This window comes from Hemicordylus capensis, chromosome 10 (assembly GCF_027244095.1).
Source record: "Hemicordylus capensis ecotype Gifberg chromosome 10, rHemCap1.1.pri, whole genome shotgun sequence".
NCBI lineage: Eukaryota > Metazoa > Chordata > Lepidosauria > Squamata > Cordylidae > Hemicordylus > Hemicordylus capensis.
The window spans coordinates 7,089,861-7,111,801 of NC_069666.1; the positions used below are offsets into that span (position 1 = coordinate 7,089,861).

Below are 21,941 nucleotides of genomic sequence, written 5' to 3' on the forward strand. Positions count from 1 at the left end.
GAGGGACTCCTGCCTGTAACTTTGGAGAAGCTCCTGCCTGTCTGTATAGGCACCAATGGTCTGACTTGGTATAAGGCATCTTCCTTTGTTCCTGTGTAATGAGATACAAGATTGGATGGTGGGATCTTCCCTAGTCAGATACCCATCACTGCATAAAGTGATCCAATTCCCTATTTGGTCCTTTCCATTCAAATCCTTGAAGTCAAATTGATCCATGCCAATAAGTTCTGGAACTCCAATACATTCAATGACTGCATGTGTGCCACAGGTTTTTTTTAAAAGATCTTTTGTAATTCCACTGTTGGGATAGCAGGTCTTTCAGTTGGATAAAGTTGATCAATAGGAAAGCACTTCAAGTATGTACCAGAACCAGAGTGGTTGATCATAGCTGTCTTTGCACTTGTGTCACAGAGTTCCCTTCTTGTTCTCTAGCTTTGTAGAATGCTTGTGAATGATATCTTTTGAGGCTATAAACATGAGCCAGTCCATCTAATAGTAAAGGAGGAGCTGCAATGCTTCCTCCTTTGCTATGCCTATCAGATTCACCACTTCAGACACTTCTAATAATTGTGAAGTTTGGAAAGTCAGTCCCAGTTGTTAGTAGTGCAGTCCTTGGACGTATTGGGGGATTGAGGACGGAAGGCAGCTGTGGTTCATCACTGCATACCAGAATCCCTCAAATACTGATGTGAATGTGGAAAAATAATGGAGCCAAGGGAAACCAGCCATGTTTTGTTGTTGTGGAGTGTGAAAACACACACACACACACACACACACACACACACACACACACACACACACACCCTTTCATATGCATTTACTTTTGGATGGCTGCAACATCAAGTGATGTTGTGTGGATAAAAACAAACAGTTCTTCATGATATCTGCGCCTGCCCTATGCTGTTCTGGGACTTCCTCTGAAAATCAGCAGTCACCAGTTGCCAGACACTGGGAGGCATGCTGTCATGTTGAAACAAGGTAGTAGTGGTGAAAAAATGGCAAGTTTGGAGAGGGGGCAGATTATGGCCTCCATTCATTCCCCAGTGTAGTCCCTATAACGTGGTTATCCTGAGTCGGCTAATAAAGTTCTCAGCTATCCCCTTGACAAAGATTTTATCGAAGCACATTGAGAACATCAATAAAAGGTAGCACCAATCCTAGCAGCTGCCCTGCTGGTGATTATGTTGCGAGCTTGCAGCTGTTTTTGTTCTTCTTCTTTGTTTCCAGCTCACAACACACATCCTTGGGCTGAAAGGAGAGATGTGGATTCCAGCTAATCTCATCCTGGCTCAGTCATCAGCCTTGCCCTTCCCTCAGTGCTTTGACTGGGTTGTGTCTGCTCCTCCCCGCTTTCTAAATACACGAATGCCCATGTGTTTATCCCTTGATTTCTCACCTTATTAATCATGAAAGTGCAAATGTACTCCAGGAATTGGAAGGAGGTTTCTTGGTGACATCACTGGAGGTCAGTCAGTCGGTGCTCGTTGCAGCCATCTTCTGTTCCAAACTTGCAAAACCATTTTCCTCAGAACTCCATCCTGGAGAGGGATAGTTATTGCAGTGGATACAGCCAGAGTGCTTCCGGAATAGCCCCACTACACTGAAAATGTTCTGTCTGTCTTCACCTACAAAGTATATTATATTGCATTCCTGTCTCATCTCAGAAGAAGTCATGTCACCTTTTTGAACTGCCTTTGTTTTGTGTAGGCATGCAGCCGGTCATGTATTCAGTGAAGGAAGCTCTCCAGGGCAGACCTCACTGGATTCGGGTGGGCTATGATATCTGTTATTACAAGTAAGTGTACTCCCTCCACCCCTTCCAGAGTGTTGTTTGGGCTTTCCTTCCTCTCCTGCACTAATCATAGTTACCCCGTTAACTTGTAGCTGCTGCCATCACCTACGCCATGACACACTTGCGAATGACAGGGTTCTAAAAGCCATGGGGGAAATCAGTTGTCCGTCTTATTTTTTGCACTTTATAGGGATGTGCCGAAGCCCCCTGTTAAATTTCACTTGTCTTAAAGAAACTCATTTTCCTCCCCCTGAACATTCTCAGTTGTTTCGCTTTGGGAAACCCTGGCATTCGTTAGGAATTTCAAAATTTCGGTGCCATCTCTAATGACAAAGTGCATCATTGTGTAACATTTCATGACAACTCCACATGGCAGGTCAACCTGGAAGGCAGGGTATAGCTACATATTTTCAGCCATGGGTTGCAGCAAAGAACTCTCTGGGAGTGATAGTTTCCTGTGGAAGGGTGTGGAGGAAGGGTGCACAGTGCAAACCACTTAGAGGGCACCTTTGGTATTTTGTTTCCTCAAAAGAGCTGCATTACTACATTAACGAAGGAAAAAATGTTTTTTTGCTTCAGTGTTAAATCTGCATTTTCTTTTTAACCCATTCTCTGTTAACATCCTTTTCATTCCTGTACCACATAGCATATATGTTCTTTGCACTTTTAGAAATTGCTCTAAATTTCTCTCTCTCTCTGGGCCAAAGTAAACATTGCATTGGAGACCCATGACTGAACCTCCCAATGCAATTTTCTTTCTTTCCTTTTTTAAAAAAAAGTTATTTGGATCAGGGCTAATGATAAAGCATTGCTCTGATGGGGGCTTCTGGGGAAAATGGCATATTTTTTGTCAGGCTAGTGCTATGTTCTGGGAGCTTTCAGGATGAAATGGCAGTTACCAGGTGGTGACAGTGAGTTTTGCCCCCACTCTGAGCTTTCCCCTGAAAATCAGCAGGGGGTTTGTCTCCTGTTTATTCCCCTGTGCCCCCTCCCTGATTTGATGCAGGGATGTGGAAAAAGCATCTGAAATATACTCCAGTGTTTCTCCTTGGGAGGAACCCTGGAATTCCTCTTCTAATTTCAGTTTCTCCCAGGAAGCAATCCTGAAATGCTCTTTAGAATTCCACTCTGAAGACATCTGGATCTGAAACCAAGTGGCATGCTCTCACCAGAGAATCTGCAGTCATTGAGGCACTTCACATGATTTGTGTGAAGCGCCGTTTGGGGTAGTACAGGGAGAGTGGGCTTAGCCTGCTCTCACCATACGTGGGCAGGGAGATGTCCCTGGGTGGCTGGATTGGCCGCCCACATGACTGACGGCTCCGTCACAGAGCTGGCAGGGGTGGCAGAGATCGGGGGCCAGCCAGCCCCAGGAAGTTCCGTTCTGGAGAGACTCCCGGGGCCGGGAGGCTCATTTCAGCTCCCTGATGGGGGTCTCCTCATGTGTTGCCACAGTGTGGAGCTGCGCCATGGCAGCACATGATCAGCAAAACAGGGTTGCGGAGCGCTCTCTCTGCTTACCTCGTTTAAGGGGAGGGGTAGTTTTTGAGGTTTGCCGCCAGGAGCTGTGTGGGTCCCGTGGCAGCAGATGACCAGGGGAAATCAGGCTAGGCTCCCTTAGCCCGACTTCCCCTGGTTGTGAGAATAGCTTCATTGACTTTAGCACACCAGAAGTAACTGCATAATGGCCCACTCCAATGTAGGGTTTCATTATCTTTTACTCTCAGTGAGTTCAAGTTCAGAGTACATCTCCCTCAGGCACTTGTTGGCAAGGGGTCTGCAAGCAGGGTACCTGCTGCCCTGCAGTGGGCCTTCTCATCCTTTTAAACCAGTTAGCAACCTGGCCAACTCCACAGCCCCTCTTTTCCGTGCATGGCTCTTTTACCTCCGGCTTCTCCCAGCATGAACGGATTGCTGAGCGCTGGCAGACTCGGGCGCAAGCAGATGTAAGAGATGGAAGGCTTATAGGCTGATTACAGTCGTAATGGCCCCTAATGTCATTAACAAGGCCGTTATTGTGCGGTGATTAAATAGCAGCTGACTGGTGCGATTAAACTGTGAAAGTGCAATTAAGTTCTTAATCATAATCTGGAGAGGGATAGGTTGCAGATGATAGGATAGAACTGGCTTATTATTATTTTTTCTTCCATCCTGGATATCTAGCGTGCTGGATTAATGTGGTTTGAAAAGGTATCTTCCTCATCTCTGCATCTATCCATCCATAAATTTGTCTAAGATCACTGTTGCCCAGATGCCTATCTTTCTCCTGTAATCTGCCGTTCTTTTCCAGGTTCACATGTCTTAACATTTCTTTGGTTAATTTAATGAAGCCCTTGCATAATGAACAAAGTTGCGTTAGCATAAGAAGAAGGTGCACTTGTGCTAAAAACTGGGGAACCTCAGTATTGTGCTATTGCACCCTGCACTATAATGCTCTTTATAGTGCAGGCCTATCAATGGCTACTAGTCTTGATGACTATGGGCCACCTCTAGGCTTAGAAGCTGGTCTCTAAATTAGAGATATGAAGGCCTGGGTGGAAATGGAAACATTCGGTGGAAATGGTTGCTTTTTTCTCTTTTCTTGCTTTTAAAAACAAACCAACCTGGAAGTTGTGGGAAAAAAACCAAGAAGCAGTAAAAATATATCAACATGTTTTCCCCAAAACTTCTGGATTTCTCCCCAGTTCTTCACATATCCACTCTGAATACCAGTTGCGTGGAGTAACAGCAGGAGAGAGGGCATGTCTTCATCTCTTGCCTGTGGGCTTCCCAAAGCATCTGTTGGGCCACTATGGGAAACAGGATGCTGGACTAGATGGGCCTTGGGCTTGATCCAGCAGGGCCGTTCTTACCTTCTTGTGCTCTACTATCTTTCAGCCTGGCCTATTTGCATACCTTACAGAGCTGAGGGAAGAATTACTGAGACAGTGAGCCAGGTCTCACGATCAGTGAGACCCTGTTTGGGAAGCTCAGCAGGGAGAACCAGCTAAGCCCTCTCTCCCCGCAGACGAGCAGTGGGGTAGGGGTGTGTCTGAACCGGTCTGGAGGCCATTCTAAAGGCCTCTGAACTTCCAGACCTGTTTGGACTTGGCCGGTCCGGGTCTGGGTGGGGGGTCTTCCTTTAAGGGCGGGAGGGCTTGCTTACCCCTCCCGCCTCTTTGCCCCCTCCAGCGCCCGTATTCTATAGTATAATTGGGGTGCTGGAAACCAACCGCCCCAGCCGCCTCCGCCGCCCCCCCCCCGTGAGTGGATTAGGGGCAAAGAAAAGCTACTGCCGCCCCCCCCGCCCTCCCTCCCACCCACCTGGTGCGGGCATTGCCGGGGGGAGGGGGGTGGCCAGAGGCACCTTTAATTGTAAATTAATAGGTGCTTACCTCCTGTACTGCTGCACCTGAAAGCTCTTCCCAGCAGCGGGGCATCACCTAGCACCCGCTGTGGCGTAGGATCGGCTTCTCCACTCAGTGGGCATGGGCCATTTGTGTGGCCAGAAAATGACCTCCTTGCATGTGCGGAGGCCAGCTGAGTGGCAGAACCAATCCTCCTCTGCAGTGGGTGGTGGGCACTGCGCCGCTGCTCTGAACAGCTTTCAGGTGAGGAGGGAGGAGAGGTAAGCACTTATTAATTTACAGCTAAAGGTGCCTCTCTCCGCTGCTCCCCCTGGCGGAACCTGCACCAGCTGCTGCTGAGAAGGGCTTAGATAAATCCATGGAGGAGAGGTCTATCAGTGGCTACTAGTCAGGTCATGGAGGACAGGTCTATCAGCTACTACCTAGTCACTAGGAAAGAGGGCATGCCCTCATCTCTTGCCTGAGTCATCTGGTGGGCCACTGTGGAAAACAGGATGCTAGACTTGATAGGCCTGGGCCTGATCCAGCAAGGCTGTTCTTATGTTTCTCAGCGTGGCTCTCTCCTGAAGAAGCAAGTGACTACCCACAGCTTCACCACTGCCACCGTCTCGCTTCCCTCTTAGATTTTAATGTTATGGCAATGATTAGAAATACTTCTGTCAAAAGGGGACCTGCGGATGCTATTGTTTCTCCATTTTATTACCTTCTCACAAAGTGACAGTAATACACTCGTGTTTTTTTTAAAAAGTGGCAGCCTCTGCAAACTGATCTAATTCACTGCTGGCTGTCTTGGCAACTGTTTACATTTATTACAGATGGAGCAATAAAGCTCCTTTTGCAGCTGATTATTTAGGGAACAATAGCAGTGAGGGCGAGCGGTGTCCGGCGACATAGGCATGCGTGGTGTTCCACAGTTCATTTCCAGTTCATTGTCTATCCTACCTGAGCTGCTGCGGATGGCTCAAGGGCTCAGTAATTGGATGCTGAACTTCTTGTTTCTAGGTCAGCTGTTGAAATTCTGCCCAGATCACTACAAACGTGGTCTTATTTTATTTTATTTTATTTTGCCTGCCGGCTGTTTGGTGCCCTTTGTGACACATGGGGGAGAAAGACAGGAAGAGAAAGTACAAACACAGTTCCTGCAGGCGGGTGTGTGTGTGGGGGGGTCTTGTGTTCATAGTGCAGAACCAAAAACAACCAGCTTCTCTCTAGATTCCTTCTTTCCAGGGCAGTATAGTGTGATTTCTTTAAAAAATATGTCATTGAAATAGAGAATCTGGTGCCTATTCGTTCCCCCTGGCTTGGAAAATTATGAAAATATGAAGCTACCTGCTACTGAGTCAGAACACCTATCTGTCAAGCTAAGCATTGTTTATACTTAAAAAGTCCCTTAAGGGGACTCTAAAACAAGCCTCCCAGCGTTGGGGGTCTCCCCCGAATGCCCCATGCACTTGTGTGGGGCATTCTGGGACTTCTGGGGGCCGGGTGGCCCCCAACCCCCACAGCCCCAACTGGCTCCATGACTGAGCATCATCTGGGTAGCCGATCTGGCCACCCAGGGCTAGCTCCCTGATTGTCTGTGGGGAGACAAGGCTTGACCCGCTCTCCCTGCAGAACCCTGTTTGGTTCTACACACGGATCGTGTGTAGAGCCTCAGTGACTTGCTAGGATCTCCCAGGGGTCTTTCCCAGCCCTACTTGAACCTGGGACCTTCTGCCTCAGTATAGCAGCTCCAATGCTGCAGAGGTAATGTAAGAAGTGAGCCTTTGAGATTTGAACCTCTGCTGCTGAATCCAATCCAGTTTTCCCACTTTCTGAATTTATCTTAGGGATAAAATCCATGTTACATTGGAGCTTTTTAATTGATTTTATTCTAATGAGTCCTATCCTGCCTTTCTCTGTTAATAACAAACTAGTTGTTCTAGAGCCACCCCTGCCTCTTGGTTTGACCATGGCCATTGTGTGTTGGGTTGGGGAGTTATAGCCCCTTGCACCAGTTCTCCAGTTTAAATCGCCCCCTCCAATTGGACAGGAAAACTTACATGCACCATTCCAAACACGTCCTCTTTTGCAGCTAGTAGCAGCTTTGGATCCCCCTGGACTGCGGCCCCGATCCAAACTGTGCCCCTCATCCCCATAGCTGCCTTTACAAGAAATCCATGATGCTCACAGTGCCAGGAATTGCAGCTCGTCCCTTGCCTTTTAATTCCTACTCTGTGAAAATCTGGATAATGATAGCGACAGTCTCTTGCCTTTTGGTCTGGCTCATTCAGCTGAAGGGAGTTGTGTGAAGTAATTCAATAACATTTGTAAAGCACTTTGAACATGAAAAACAATGTACACAGTAAGTGATGATGATAGCAACAACAATAATTATGATGATTATTAATTAACTGGCAGTGCCAGCTGTGTCAGAAGCAGCGCAGGATGTCTGAAGGAAGAATTGCTAGCTTTAGGGCGTAACTATTATAGAGCGGCTCAAAAGCACAGCAAAGAGAGTGTGTGCAGATAGAATTGCTATTAGGATTAATATGCTCTTTCTAACTACTCTTCCCCACTCTCTCTTTGGTTTTGCAAAGAAACTTGTATTTAAATAATATCGATTTTAGGGATGGAAGTTCCCCTGAACTCAGTGGGACTTCTTTCCAAGCATAGGATTGGTCTGAATTGGAGATTCATGTCTAAGTGAGGCAACACACAGGTGATTCACACAACTGAAAACTGGGTAGGACAAATGTCCTACACCGGTTTGGGAGCTGTATGTGCTCCCAATTTTTGGTTGTGTGGGAGCAAACAACCAGGTAGGAGTAGGGAGAAGTGGTTATATGGAATCAAGGTAGGAGAGAAAACAGTGTAGAACAGTGCTATTCTACTCAGCTTTCATACCCAGCATTTTAACAAGGTAGGCAGAAAAGCTGTCCTATCCAGCTCTTCTCTCATACTTGATAACTCAGTCATTCCCTGCTCCTCCTACCTAGTTGTTTGCTCCTACACAATCAAAAACTGGGAGCTTGCACAGCTCCCAAAGCTGGACAGTACCCTTGTCCTAAGCGGTTGTATGAACAGCCCTAATGAGAGAGAAAGTTATAGAAAAAACTAGGGTGCTGTCATTTGATATGTCCTACTTGACATGATTCAGATGGACTAGGGCTGATGTGGCAATGATCTCAAATCTAATTATGTAACCCTGATAGATATGTTGAGCATGTGCCTCTGATCTTGTGCAAAGTGACATTCTGCATCAGCAAGGTCAGTGCCCAAGTTACTGGGACTGGGGACATGATTTCCAGATTAAGAGGCATTGTGACCCCTCGAGGCCTCTTTCTGGTGGCCCAAATGTCCATCTTTTCCTTTCCCATAAAGAAACCAATTGTTCTTTGGTGTCACTCACAAAAGTAGAGATGATGATTCCACAGGATTTGATGAGGGTAATTATCTTGTGGCTTTAGAACCTCGGAAAGCATATATAAATATATAAACAATGTCAGGGAAATAAACAGATTGTCTAAATTTCAGCAGCTGAAACTGCGTTTTATTTCGGTCTCCTCTCGTATTTGCATTTTAATGCAACGTGGATAACATTCGTCACAAAAGGAGGGGGGTGTCGTATGGCCCTTAAGAACAGGATGGTTCAGCAGCAGCATAATTGGTGTTAGGTGGAGAAAATTATTGACTGAAATGTACTTGTGGGAGTAATTTGCTGAGATACAGTCTCTCTGAGATGCGTGAATTGACTCTTCATCTCAACTGAGGGGGAATCTTTCTCCATCTGCTGTGAAGCTGGCTTAAAAAAAAAATAATAATAATACATTGCAAAAGAGCGTGCAGGGACACAGGTGGAAAACATGGGTTTAATGGTTGTATTATATACAAATGAGGGGAAATAAAATGACCAGGCTTAAGCTACCGAATGAGTGAATGTGGATAAGACAAGAGGCCCCACCTAGGTTTGGGAGCTGTGCACACTTGTGATTTTCAGTTGTGGGAGCAAACAACTAGGTAGGAGGAAGGAGACTTGAGTGTGTGGGAGACAGGAGCTAGGTAGGGCAGTGTTGTACCCAACATTTGACCAAGCTAGGAGGAAAATCTGTCCTACCCAGCTCCTGTCTCCCACACAATCATGTCTCCATTTTGAAAGCCATCTCTCCCTATGTGTGGTAAAGTAATTTATCAGAGTGAAACATCTTTCTCCTTGATCTGCTCCTGGAGGAGGGGAAGGACAGATTTATCAGTACTCCCCTACATTTTTAAAGCCACTTTTTACTGCATATAGTAAACTATTACATCATGGTGAAATAGCCCTCCCCTTGATGTGCTAGTTTAGTATATTACATTTTTTTCAGAAGGGGAGAACCTTAAAGAAAATGAATCCCTCACCTGCAGTCTGAAGTGGTAAGGATCAGAATTGTATCCACTTAATCTGTTACTTTGTTCATGCTCTAATTGTGTAAAATGAAGTGGTGGAATGAGGAAGTAGAATTCTGGGTTACATGGCTTATGACTACGTGTGTGTGTGTTTGGTGCACAACCAGTTGTATGTTCCAAGTTGTGCATACAACTGGTCCTCTGTACATATATTGTCCATAGGCAAAAGCCGTGACAAGACAGAGACAGAATTTATGGTGAAACATTTTAAAAATGGACCTACACAAATCCTATTAACTATAATAACCTAGGGAGTGTTTACAAGGCCAATCAGTATGCAGTAAGTACATAGCAATTCAGCCAGCCTACGCTGTACAAGCATAGGACATGATTCTGCACCTCTCCATGTGCTGGAAGGAGAACACGTGGAAGGAAAATGTGAGAAAAGAATTAAACCTTTTGGATTTCTGTATCACACTTCTGTACTGCTCCCATGCAGAACACTCTCCCCCCCCCCGCCCAGAATGCTTTTATTTCTTATAGGCATATAAAGTGCTGCCTTATGTCAAACCAGACCATTGGTCCATCTAGCTCATTATTGTCTACCATGACTAGAAGCAACCCTCCAAAGTTTTAGGCAGGAGTCTTTCCCTACCTTGGTTAAGACCTGGGTACATGAGTCAGGCTCCTCACATTTGCAGGAGATGGTTGGTGAGAGTCCTGTGGCTCTACACAGACCTGTATTCCTGTGTTTTCTGCCTCCTACCTTCAAAATGCTGGTCATGAACAGCCCCCCTGCTTTGCAAAGGGGACAAAGACCATGCCTGCTACTTTGCAAAGACCATGCCTGCTACTGCAAGACCAGACCTTCGGTATAAGGGTTAGTGAAGGCTGGCCACAGGTTTTTCATGTAATAGTGACTTCTGAATTTTCAAAGCAAGGAGGTTGTGGAGATGAGGGTTTTTTTTTTATTTTTAGGTGGGACAGTTCCCCCCCACTAGTGTTGTGATTACTCTTCAGGAGCATCCATATATCTGGTTGTTATAAAGTCTAAAAAGTAGGATGGCCAAATGCAAAGGAGAACAGGGCTCCAGTACCCTTAATAATTGTGGAAAGGATTGAATTTTGACAAGTGCAGCTTATGGAACTCCCATTCTTTTTAAAGTACAGTAATCTGGTTTGCCTTTGCATTTAGTCAACCACACAGAAATGCAATCAGAACAAATGTTCAAATATCCTGCTTTACCCCACTTTAATTTGGAATCTGTCCAAGAGCAGGGTTTTGAGCCTTGCCTCCTCAAGGACCAAAATGTGAAATGAGTTTCCTGTTATGCAACTGTCTTCACACTGCCGGAGTCAGGAGGTAGCCGTTCTGAGGCGCTTTCAAAAACTCAACTTTGAATCCCGCATGATTGCTTTGAATGTGGGACATTCATTGCATTCTGAATGGAAAAGATTAGACATCAATGCTTGCTCACTTTGATTTGAATGAGGGCACCCTAAAAAAAGGTTCCTTTGTTTCTCCCACTTCCTCTTCTACCCAGGAACCATTACCGACGTTGGACAACGGCAGCGGCAGCAGGAGACACTCATGGAAAATACTGCTACACACTTTCCTTCAGCATTGTGTTCCCTCATAAGGAAGATGTCTGCTACCTAGCCTACCACTACCCCTACACCTATTCTGCCATGATGGTAAATCTGATTTTCTTGACAGGGTTGAGGCATTTGGGAAGTTTGGGTTCTAAGTGGTTTTAAGCAGGACATGACAAATTGAATTAATGCTTGATTATTGCCTGAGGGCGGGAGTAGGCACGGGGGGACCTTAAATCTTCAGACGGGGCATTGCTAAGTATTTAAAAGATCTAGGGCAAGGGTGCACCATCCTCCTTTTGATAATTAAAATCAATTGTACCCCCACAGAATAATTACATACTTTTAAAGCCTCTAATATGACAATACAGCACCTATGAAGATGGAAGCAACAGAGAGCTAGAAGAGGCTAGGATCTCTCTCCCCTGCTCATGCAGGTGCTTCCATTGCAGCATTTCCTTTTTGGAAGAGACCATGGAGGAGAGGGGTGGCTGGTGAGATTTGGAGCTCTGAGCAATTCACTGGGGGCCTATGCCCCATGAACCACCTCTTATGATGCCCCTGTCTTCAGACCTCATCTCCTAGATTCTCCCCAGTTTGAAACAAACTATTGGTTTAAATTTCTTATCAAATTTTAGTTTAGAAGTCAGTGTAGAAATTTTGGAAACTTGGAAAAAGGGACTCAAAGGAAGCAATTTTTATGACAGACCCAAGAGGAAGCTGTTTCTGGCTTCTCTGCCTGAAGGCAAACACTCAATTGAAAACAAATGGTCAGCATTAAATACTCTCTAGTTCCTGTTTTGGGTGCAGGTAGAGAGAGATAAACTTTATTACCACCATAGATCAGACAGGGTGCAGGTAGAGAGAAATATCTTATGGGTCAGTGGGGGAAACCTAAGTGCAAATACTCACGTGTTCACTTAAAAATAAGTGCAAATATTCACTTACTGAAAATATTTTCACATATTTTCTGTTATTTTTCCACAATAGTGATCTCAGTCAATGAGGGATCATGTAGTGAACAATATGGTATCATCATATTATGTAGCAAATCAGAGCAGGCTATGTGATGATATTGTAGACAAAGTCAATTGAGAGTGAGGGCACTGTCCCCTTCTGGTTTATTTGCAAACCTTGACGAATGGCCAGCCTGCAGGCAGCACAGGGGAGAGAGGAAGATCCTGACTGCTGCCAGGAAGCAGAGGCAGCTGCACCCCCTTTGGCGCAGGATGCTGGATTGGATGGGCTTTGGGCCTCATCCAGCAGGGCTGTTCTTATGATCTTAATGTTCACCGAACTGGTCACTGGCTTATCAAGATCACTCAGTGGTCTGGTTCATACAGTCATTTAAATCTAGGTTTAATGTGGATTGCTATCATTAGTTTGATTGTGTGATTCCAGACTGAGGAATGAATGGGTCTATTCACATGACTGGGTGTGTGGTGAAGTGGGTGGGCAGGGGCAAGGCTGCACAAATCTTGCCTTCCCCTCAAATGCTCGCACACACATTGCTGAGAGTGCAGACTGTGCTCTCAGACAAATAGTTCTGCGCCAAGAAGCGCACAGCACAGAGGCTGGGATGACGTGTTAAACTTAGGTTTGAACGATTGTGTGAACCAGGCCAGTGCACGGGATACCACCATTCAAGACAGCCAATCAGAACTGGTTATGTGATGGCATCACTTTAGGGCAAAGGAAATCCTTTGAGAGAGAGAGAAGGAAAGAGAGTAAACAAGCCGGTGAACATTTTTGCCAACACTGATGGAAAAAATAATCCCAAAAAGGAAGGTGTTTTTCAATTTTGTTGAAAATGTTCCTGGCAAATGGTGAGTAGTAGTTACAGCTCAGCCCCAGAAAACACTACATTTAAAATGAATTTAAGGTGTATCTCCTGTGTGTGCTAAAGTATGAAGAGGCATTCATTTTCCAACACTGGCAAAATTGTGATTGCTCTGGACAATTCTTCAGTGATGACTTTGACCAGGTCAGCGAAAATAACTCAGAACTTTCTGCTGGGGGTGCCCAACTTCTTGCCATGGGAAAACAATTCCATTTTTGCAGCCTGGATGGTGAACAAAATTCAGCTCATGACCGTGCATCATTAGGTTTTATTTTCCAGCATATGTCCATTCAAAATGTGGAGCTTCTCCACCCCACCTCCCTTCCAACCAGTAATGAATTCAAATTGATTTAGCAACCCAAGGGCTCAGTTACCTGTACAATGCATTTGAAAAGATGATAAAATCCCATATGGAAACAGTGACTTGGAAACACTGATTATAATCTAATGTACATTTAATAACTGCAGGCATATTTACAGCGTATCTTTGCACACTGAGAGGAGCCCGCGCAAAGAGGCAGAAGTCAATACCACCATTGCTTTGAGTAATGAATAATTGTATTTATTTCAGGATGAGAAATAAAAATAGTTATTAATAGCTTCATGGTGCATGCTTGTGCCAGAAGCACGGTGGAGCCCTGGCTTGCCAGTTCCTGATTTCAAAAATTCTGGTACCTGACAAAACATATGAAACTGCTTTATACTCAGGCAGTTCACACAGTCAAGAACTGTGTGGGACAAGCGGGACAGTCCAAAACAAGGATGGGGCCCAGCTTCGGGAGCTATGTGTATCGCTTTTGTGTGTGCGTGTGACTAAGCTTGCTTTCTGCTTCCATGACTGGTGCTGGCAGGACCAGTGAGCTATGGGACAGGGAGATAAAGGTGATAGCCTATAAGCTGGCACTGCCCCGGACTGATTTAAAAAGAGTGCAGACAAATTAGAGCATACGAATATGGGAAGCTGCCTTATAGCGAGTCAGACTATTGGTCCACCTAGCTTAGTATTGCCTACACTGACAGGCAGTGAGTCTCCAAGGTTTCAGGCAGGAGTCTCTCCTGGGATGCCATGGAGGGAACCTGGGACCTTCTGCATTCAAGCAGGCAGATGCTCTTCCACTGGGTGATGGCCCCTTCCCCTAAGAGAAATATCTTGCAGCACTCACACTTAGTCTCCCATCCAAATGCAAACCAAGGCAGACCTTGCTTAGCAAAGGGAACAATTCATGCTCACTACCACAAGACCAGCTCTCCTCTCTGGTTCTTAATGAGATGGAGCCACAGTTGGAAGACACAGTACATGCTCGGCATGCAATAATTCCTAGGTTCAAGGGGTAGTCCAGAAACATCTGGAGAACCAAGGTTGGGAACCTATCCCCTCCTCTACTCCAGCATTCCACAGCAGCCAGTTGCATCCTTCTGAGAATCCCACAAGTAGGGAATGAAGGCAATAGCCTCCCCATGTGTTTTGCTTTCACTAGCTGGTGTTCAGAAGTACAATGCCTCTGAACCTAGAGGTTCCACGTAGTCATCATGGCTAACAGCCACTGATAGACCTCTCCTTCTCCATGAATTTTGGGGAGGAAACTCCCCTTTGCTAAGCAGGGCTCACCTTGGTTTGCATTTGGTTGGGAGACTAAATGTGAGTGCTATAAGATATTCCCCTTCGGGAGTGGGACCAGATTCTTGGTGGTAGAGCATCTGTTTGTGTGCAAAAGGTCCCAGGTTCAATCCCTGGCATCATCTCCAGGTAGGGCTGAGGGAGAGCCGCTGCCAGTCAGTGAGTGTAGGCAGTGCTGAGCTAGATGGACCAAGGGTCTGACTTGGTATAAGGCAACTTCCTCTGTTCCTATGCCTTTGGCAATTGTGGCTGGGGATTATGGGAGTTGTAGTCCAACAACATCTGGCAACCCAAGATTGGGAGCGCTTGGACAACAGGGATCTTCTTCAGTCTAATCTGGCAGGGCTCTTCTTCTGTTCCCCCCCCCCGCCCCACCCCTCAGTCTCATCTTGACATCCTGGAACAAAACATGAACACCAAGAAAGTCTTCTTCAGGAGGCAGACCCTATGCCATACCTTGGGGGGGAACGCCTGCCCTCTGCTCACCATCACAGCCATGCCTGAGTCAGAAAGCAGCGATGACCTGGAGCAGTTCCGTAAGTCACTGGTGCCTTCAAAGCTCATGTGTTGGTTTAGGTTCTCAGCCCACCCCACCTGGGAGGCTTGATGTGAATGAGAAAATGGCCCTGGGCCAGAATAGCTCAAGAATCTCTCCCCCTTCCCTCATGGACCTACCCAAGGACCATTCCTGAATGAGTGTTTCTTGAATGTTAGCAAAGAGCTCTAGTCAATTTCATTTGACTTAATGGAGCCATCTCTGCCCAAAGTCACATGGACTGAGGAAGTGATTATTCAGGGTGCATAAAAGGGTTTTAAAAGGGTGCATAAAAGGGACAATACTTTAAGGGTGTCCTTTGTTGATCTAAGAAATCACTCGTGATGCCTTGGATACAGGAAGCTGCCTTCTGTCGAGTGAGGCCATTGGCCCGTCTAGCTCAGTATTATCTGCACTGACTGGCAGCGGCTCTCCAAAGTTTCTCCAAAGAATCTTTCCTAGCCCTACCTGGAGATGCTGCCAGGGACTGAACCTGGGGCATTTTTTCTCTGTGTTCGTGTGTGTATGTGTGTGTGTAAGTTTCTAGACCTCCAGATATCTTTTTCCTGTCTGTTACACTTCTGCTTCACTCTTCAGGCTAAAAACATCCCAGGATAGCTTACAAACAGTTTAAACAAACAATGTTTTGTGAAAATAAATTAAAACAGACTCAGGATCATAGAACAAGAGAACAGTTATAACAAGATGGTGCCTAAAAAGGCCTGGACAAACAGAAAAATCTTCATTGGCACTGCAAAGAGAAGAGACTGAAATCAGCTAGTCTCTCAAGGAAAATATTTCCCAGGCAGGGGGCCACCCTGGGGAAAGCACTCTTGTGAGCCATGGTGATATCAGAGCGAAGTCTAGATTTTCTGCTCAGTTGCAATGCTAAACAATCCTTCCTTAGATCAGTGATCTGAAATGGATTGTGTGGTGGTTGCCGCAGGGACAGATGTATATCAAGTGGCACCTGCTTGTTTGTTAAGGTGCTGCTCGCATTTGGGGCATGCTCTGGGAATGATAATAATAACAGGATGATTGTGAGGGCACAGCCCATTTGTTTTATTGGATAGATTGGCATAGAGAGACAGTGCCATGTTGCGTGCTAGAGGCCTGCCTCTGGGCGAGGCTGAATAATCATGTACATATTTATTTCATTTCAGCAGCTTGGTTAATTATAGCTTCTGGGAGATGCATGCATTTTATCCCCCCCCCCCACTCTTGAGTCATGTTGCTTTGATCAGTATCTGTGCTTTAGTTCCCCTGGCTTTGTTTTGACAAGTCTGCCAATCTGCAGGGCATGGAAGCTGGTATAAGGGACCCCTTTTGCCACGACCAAGCCCTGTGAAAACAGAATTAAAGTTTGAAGGCTTCAACAGAACAGGTACACGAGAGGGCTCTCTGGGAACAGCCTTCACTGCCTGATGAGAGACCATGTAAATGCAAACTATGCTGAAGATATGTCGAGACCCGGCCTGGAGAGGCAGGGTTTTCATCACCCTTAATTTGATTTTGAGTCCTTTAGCTCACCAAAGAACTTTGGCACTTTTCCTTGTTTTTCCATCTTCCATCACTCATTCTGGAATGGGTCAGTTCAGGCTAGGAGCAGGGCCAACCTGAGGGAGGGGTGGCTTGGATTAGGTACATAGGAACATAGGAAGCTGCCTTCAACTGAGTCAGACTCTTGGTCCATCTAGCTCATTATTGTCTACACAGTCAATAGGTGGCATAGTTCAGGGCAGGCAAGATGTCAAGATCCAAAAGCAGCAATTGTATGTCTGAAGGGCCAGGTGCAAATGATATTGCTCAGTGCAGAAGGGCAGGTAGTCAGATTTTGAAAGGCAACAATACAGGGGAAAGGAAATGAGGTGAAGCTTCAGGAGTCAGTGCTCTGGCTCTGACTGGGGAACCACAACTGCATCAGCAGTTATGGAAAGCCAGCGAGGCCCATATTGGCTCCCTAAATCACCTGATTTGCCTGGGATGTCAAGTTGCTGTTCTCCTTCTGGCCATTGTTAGGGTGGTGCTGTAGAGCAGTATCATGCAAGCCATCATGCAAGCAGTATCATGTGAGCTGCCCAATTGTGCAGAGACTAAGGCAACTGGGTTCTCTTGTCAGATTCCTTGGTGCAAGCCGCTGGTGCCTTACAGATGTCCCAGTGACATATGATTTCTGTCACAGGCCTTCCTGAGTTAGCTGCTATTCCTCCTGGCTCTTACAATAATCGCTTATTACTTATCAGCAATAGAACATGGGGAAGTGTGCACTAAAGAGCCATCCCAGCATTCATCTTCTGTGCGTGCACATATTGAAACCTGCATGTTTTATACATCCCAACACCCCAGTCCTTTTCTAATTCTAGAGATATGGATCAGCTAGTCAAGCAGCAAGAACCAGCTTATTAAAATGTCGTTCTATCCTTAGAAGAGAGTTACTAAAGCGAGAAACCTTGCACAATTCAATGAGCCTCTCATTGTCTCTCTGACAGTCCTGCTGGCTCTCTGGTTCCACTCCCCCCACCTCAGCTCCAGTCCCTGCAACATTTCCACCTTTGTTGTGGAACCAGGAAGCCGAACAAGAGGCTGTGATTGGCTCTTGCATTGTCAACAGCAATAAAGTTTCTGCCCAGGACAACTCTGCGATGACAAGTGTAACGCTTTATTATGCATTATGTTCGGCTGCATCTTATAGCCTAGAAATGGCACCGATGGGAGAAATTAAACTGTCACAGAGTCAGGCACTTAACGCCCAAGTTACAGAAAGACATTGAGTTGTACTGTGGGAACCAGAGGGTCTCAGTACTAGAGCTGAGCTGAAACAATGCAGAGGTTTTCTTTTTTTTGTATGTGAATTTTTTTAGCAGTTTCACTGGGCAATTTTCTTCTTGCAAAAACATGGGTGTATTCATTTATATTGCCCTCACTTGCCCTCATTTGCCTCACTGCTTGAGCTGGAGTCACTGCTTCCTTGCCTGTTCCTGCACCATCAAGGCCCCCTCCCTTTTCACCTCTCCTTGCAAAAACATTTCCACATTCATCTTCGTTGCCCTCACTGCCCAAGCCCTCTATCTATCTATCTATCTATCTATCTATCTATCTATCTATCTATCTATCTATCTATCATATTCCTCATATTTATGTACCACCTGATACATGTAGGCGGTGTGCATAATCCAAAATACAAGAAATATAAAAACAGTTAAAACAGTCTCACAGGGTAAAAACAATTAAACAGTTTAAAATTAATTTTATTCAAAAGCTTGAGAAAACAGGTGTGTCTCGAGTTTTTCTCTTTTCCAACCAGAGATGAAGAAGCTCTTATTTCAACAGGGAATGCGTTCCAAAACCCTGGGGCAGCCACAGAGAAGGCCCAGGCCCAAATTGCCCCAAGACAAGCTGGCGGCAACCATAACCGGACCTCCCCAGATGATCTTAATAGGCGGCAGGGTTCATGACAAAGGAGGTGCTCTCTTAACTACCCTGGACCCAAGCTGTTGAGGACTTTATAGGTAATAAGCAGCACTTTGTACTTGACTTGGACATTACTGCCAGACATGGTGTCCATCTCAGAGATCATCAGGTCAGATGTGGGGAAAATGGTGACAAAGGAGAGCTTTGCATTCAGTACATGCAACAGAGAATCTGCCAGTCTGGTCAGGTGATGTGAGCCAGTTTCCCCATCTGGTTGTCCTCCATTGGAATCCAGATGTGGAACTAGCAAGAACAGAATCTCTATGTTCAGAGTTGGTATGCTACTAAGCGTCAGTTGCTGGCACTTCATGCGCTGCTTGTGAGCCTCCTGGAGACCACTGTGGGAAAGAGAATGTGGGAGTTGATGGACCTTGAGTTGTCCCCAGCAGGGCTTTTCTCTTATGTTCTTGCTGCCTTATACCTTGTGAGACCATTGACTCATCTCACTCACTACTGTCTACATGACTGGCAGCTGTTCTCCAAGATTTCAGGCAGGAGTCTCTCCCAGCCCTATCTGGGGTTGCTTTCAGGGAGTGAATCTGGGGCCTTCTCAGGCAGATGCTCTTCTATGGCCTCATCCCTTAAAGAGAATATTTTACAATTCTAACATGTAAGTCACTCATCCAAATGCAATCAGGGTGGACCCTGCTTAGCAAAGGGGACCATTAATGCTCATTGCCGTAAGACCACCTCTCCTCCTTGGTTTCTAGAACCATGTAGAAGAGGTTATTGAGGAGTCAGCATCATAGAGCTAAAGAAATATGGGTAATAAGAGGGCAGTTCCACATCTAGTATATCTGCAATAATCTCTTCTGCATGGTTCTAGAAATGAAGTAGGAGAGGTGGTCTTATGGTAGTGAACATGAATTGCCTGTCACTCATCTGTGCCTTCTGACGACAAGACCAGCTTCCCTTCCACATCTATTATCTAGTAAAATAGGTTCATAGACTCATAGGACCATGGAGATCTTTCTCTTCCTGGAGCAGGAAATTGCGACAGAATCCCTGACAGATGGCTACCTAGCTTCTGTTTGAAAACGTTTAGCGTTCACAGCATGACTGTGAACCATCACATGAACCTTGGTTGTTGGCTGTTCCTTAAAAAAAAGAAGCGGCAGCAGCCAAGGGGCTTGTTTCCTTGGAGTACAGTTCTTCCCTCCCCCGCCCCATCAATTAAGAAGAGTGAAGAAGAGCTGAGAATGTGGAATGGCAAGAAATGGCTACTTTTGCAAGGGTGCCGTGAACTAATGAACGTGTGGGAAAATGTACACAGTTTAATTAAGCACATTGATTAAATCAATATGATTCAAACAGCTTAGCGCTCCAATCAGCTTAATCTCATTAAATGTAATTCGGGCCTCAATAATTGATTAATAATGCATTATAGTTTATGAATTATTGACTCCCGAGTTATTATAACCGTGCCTGCTCCCCGTGTGACAGACGCTGCTGCATGTTAATTACGAAAGGCTCATGCTTCCCCTCCACCCCTTGAAGAAGTTTTCAAGGGAAGAGAGGATGTATCCTCTGGCAAAACAGGAACTTAATTAGATCACAGCCTTGTCGGAGTTGGCCTGCCTTGAAGGGGCATTTCCCGCCCCAGTTTGGGCTCAGGGACTGGAGGAATATAGGTGACCTTGACCTGGGATTAGCAAATTACACTGGAATAAAATTTTAGGGCTCCTTTCAAGGTGAAACATCTGAGTTTTTTTCTAGGGAAACTAAATGAGTTTCTATAAGATCCATGAAATTTCTCAACCTAGAGTTTGCACTGAAACTTTGAAAAAGTGAAATTCAGAGCAAATGTCAGGTTTCCTTCCAAGGAGAGATGTTTGAGAATTTTCAAAGGAATTCAGATGAGTTTCTGTAAGGCAGCTGCCCTTTCTCCAGGGTTTGTGCACATTGAGTGGCCAACCAATGGCATGAGAGAGGTGCTGAGGCACGCAGTGTGATGACATCACATCACATTCTGTATTTACTCGAATACAAGATGACTCTGAATTTAAAACGAGTCCCTTAAAAACAGAGGTTAAATACAGGTTATACTCTTATTTACCCCAAAGGCAGAGGACTCTGAATTTAAGATAACCCCATGATTTCTAACGTGAAACAAATTGGAAAACCAAAAGGCTGTTCTCATGCGCAGCCTAACCCAGACTAGGGCAACCCATAAGGGTCTCCCTCAATGCCCTGTGCTCATTGCATGGTGAATTGTGGGATACGTGATGGCTGGGAAGCATCGTCCCGGCCTGCGGGGGGCCTGGACTGCATGCAGCAGCACAGATTGTGTGGGAGCGTGGTCTGCGCTTCCCACAGTATAGAGGAATTGTCTGGAGGAAGGTAGGTTTAGTGCAGTCCCCCCTCCCACTAGGGATGAGCACGAACCTGTTCGGAGGCCCTTTTACGGGGTGGGGTAACTTACCCCTCCCTCCGCTTCCCCCCCCCACCAGCACTGGCTGGAAAACCTGTCCGGCAGGGCGGCAGCATACCTCCCTGGTGCCCTGTTTGCTCTTTGTACCAGAAGTAGGCGGAAGTAGATTGTGCGTGTGCATATGCCGGGCGCGCACCAACATGTGCATGTACATGAGCTACTTCCAGTCCAAAGAGAGGACAGGGTGGCAGGGAGGTACACTGCCGCCCCAGCCAGCACTGGTGAGGGGAAAGCAGAGGGAGGGGTAAGTGCACCCTCCCCGACCCTTAAATTTATCCCGGCCCCTGCAGGTTCTGTGCACATCCCTACCACCCACCCTCCCCACCTCCGGGTCATGTTAATACCCTTCGGGGCATAATTGGGGTGGAAGGGACTGTCTTTGCCCCTCTCCCCGGTAGCCGTTTGTAATTAGGGGAGATACTGAAGAAAATAGGAGGGATGGAGCTGGAGGCCCCTCAGAAACTCGGGGCCCTGGGTTCTTTGAACCCATCTGCTCAATTATAGCTACACCCCTGATACCCTTCTAGTCTTGGATCCAGGTAAATACAGTATTTTCACACAGTGGTTAAAAGGGTAGGACAAGTGTCCTACCCAGATTTGGGAGCTGGGCATGCTCCTGATTTCTGACCATCTGTTAGCAAACAACTCGGTAAATGGAGAGGGTTGTGATCTGCAAGACAGGAGCTGGGTAGGATGGCAGGGGGAAGGAGGAAAAGTCATCCTACTCAGCTTCTCTCTGACATGATCCCTCCCCGCTCCTCCTACCTAGTTTGCTGATGGCAAATAGAGAGTGCACAGCTCCCCAAGCTAGATAGGATGCTTATCTTACTGTCTTAGCAATCGTGTGGACTGCCTTAATATGTGATGCAATGTCATCACACTGTGTGCCTCGACACCTCACTCATGCTGTGTGTTGGACTGCCATTCCCATCATCCCTGACTATTGACT

The 21,941-nt window shown here is 46.1% G+C and overlaps 1 protein-coding gene across 12 annotated transcripts in view; it reads left to right on the top strand.

Moving 5' to 3' along the window:
• AGBL1 (AGBL carboxypeptidase 1) overlaps window positions 1–21,941 on the top strand; it is a 371,201-nt gene that overhangs the window by 77,528 nt on the left and 271,732 nt on the right. For all 12 annotated transcript variants that reach the window (XM_053272300.1, XM_053272296.1, XM_053272297.1 and 9 more), the window contains 3 exons: window positions 1,708–1,795; window positions 11,049–11,199; window positions 14,938–15,091. In XM_053272300.1, the coding sequence (XP_053128275.1) occupies window positions 1,708–1,795; window positions 11,049–11,199; window positions 14,938–15,091 (393 nt within the window). The remainder of the gene's footprint in view (window positions 1–1,707; window positions 1,796–11,048; window positions 11,200–14,937; window positions 15,092–21,941) is intronic.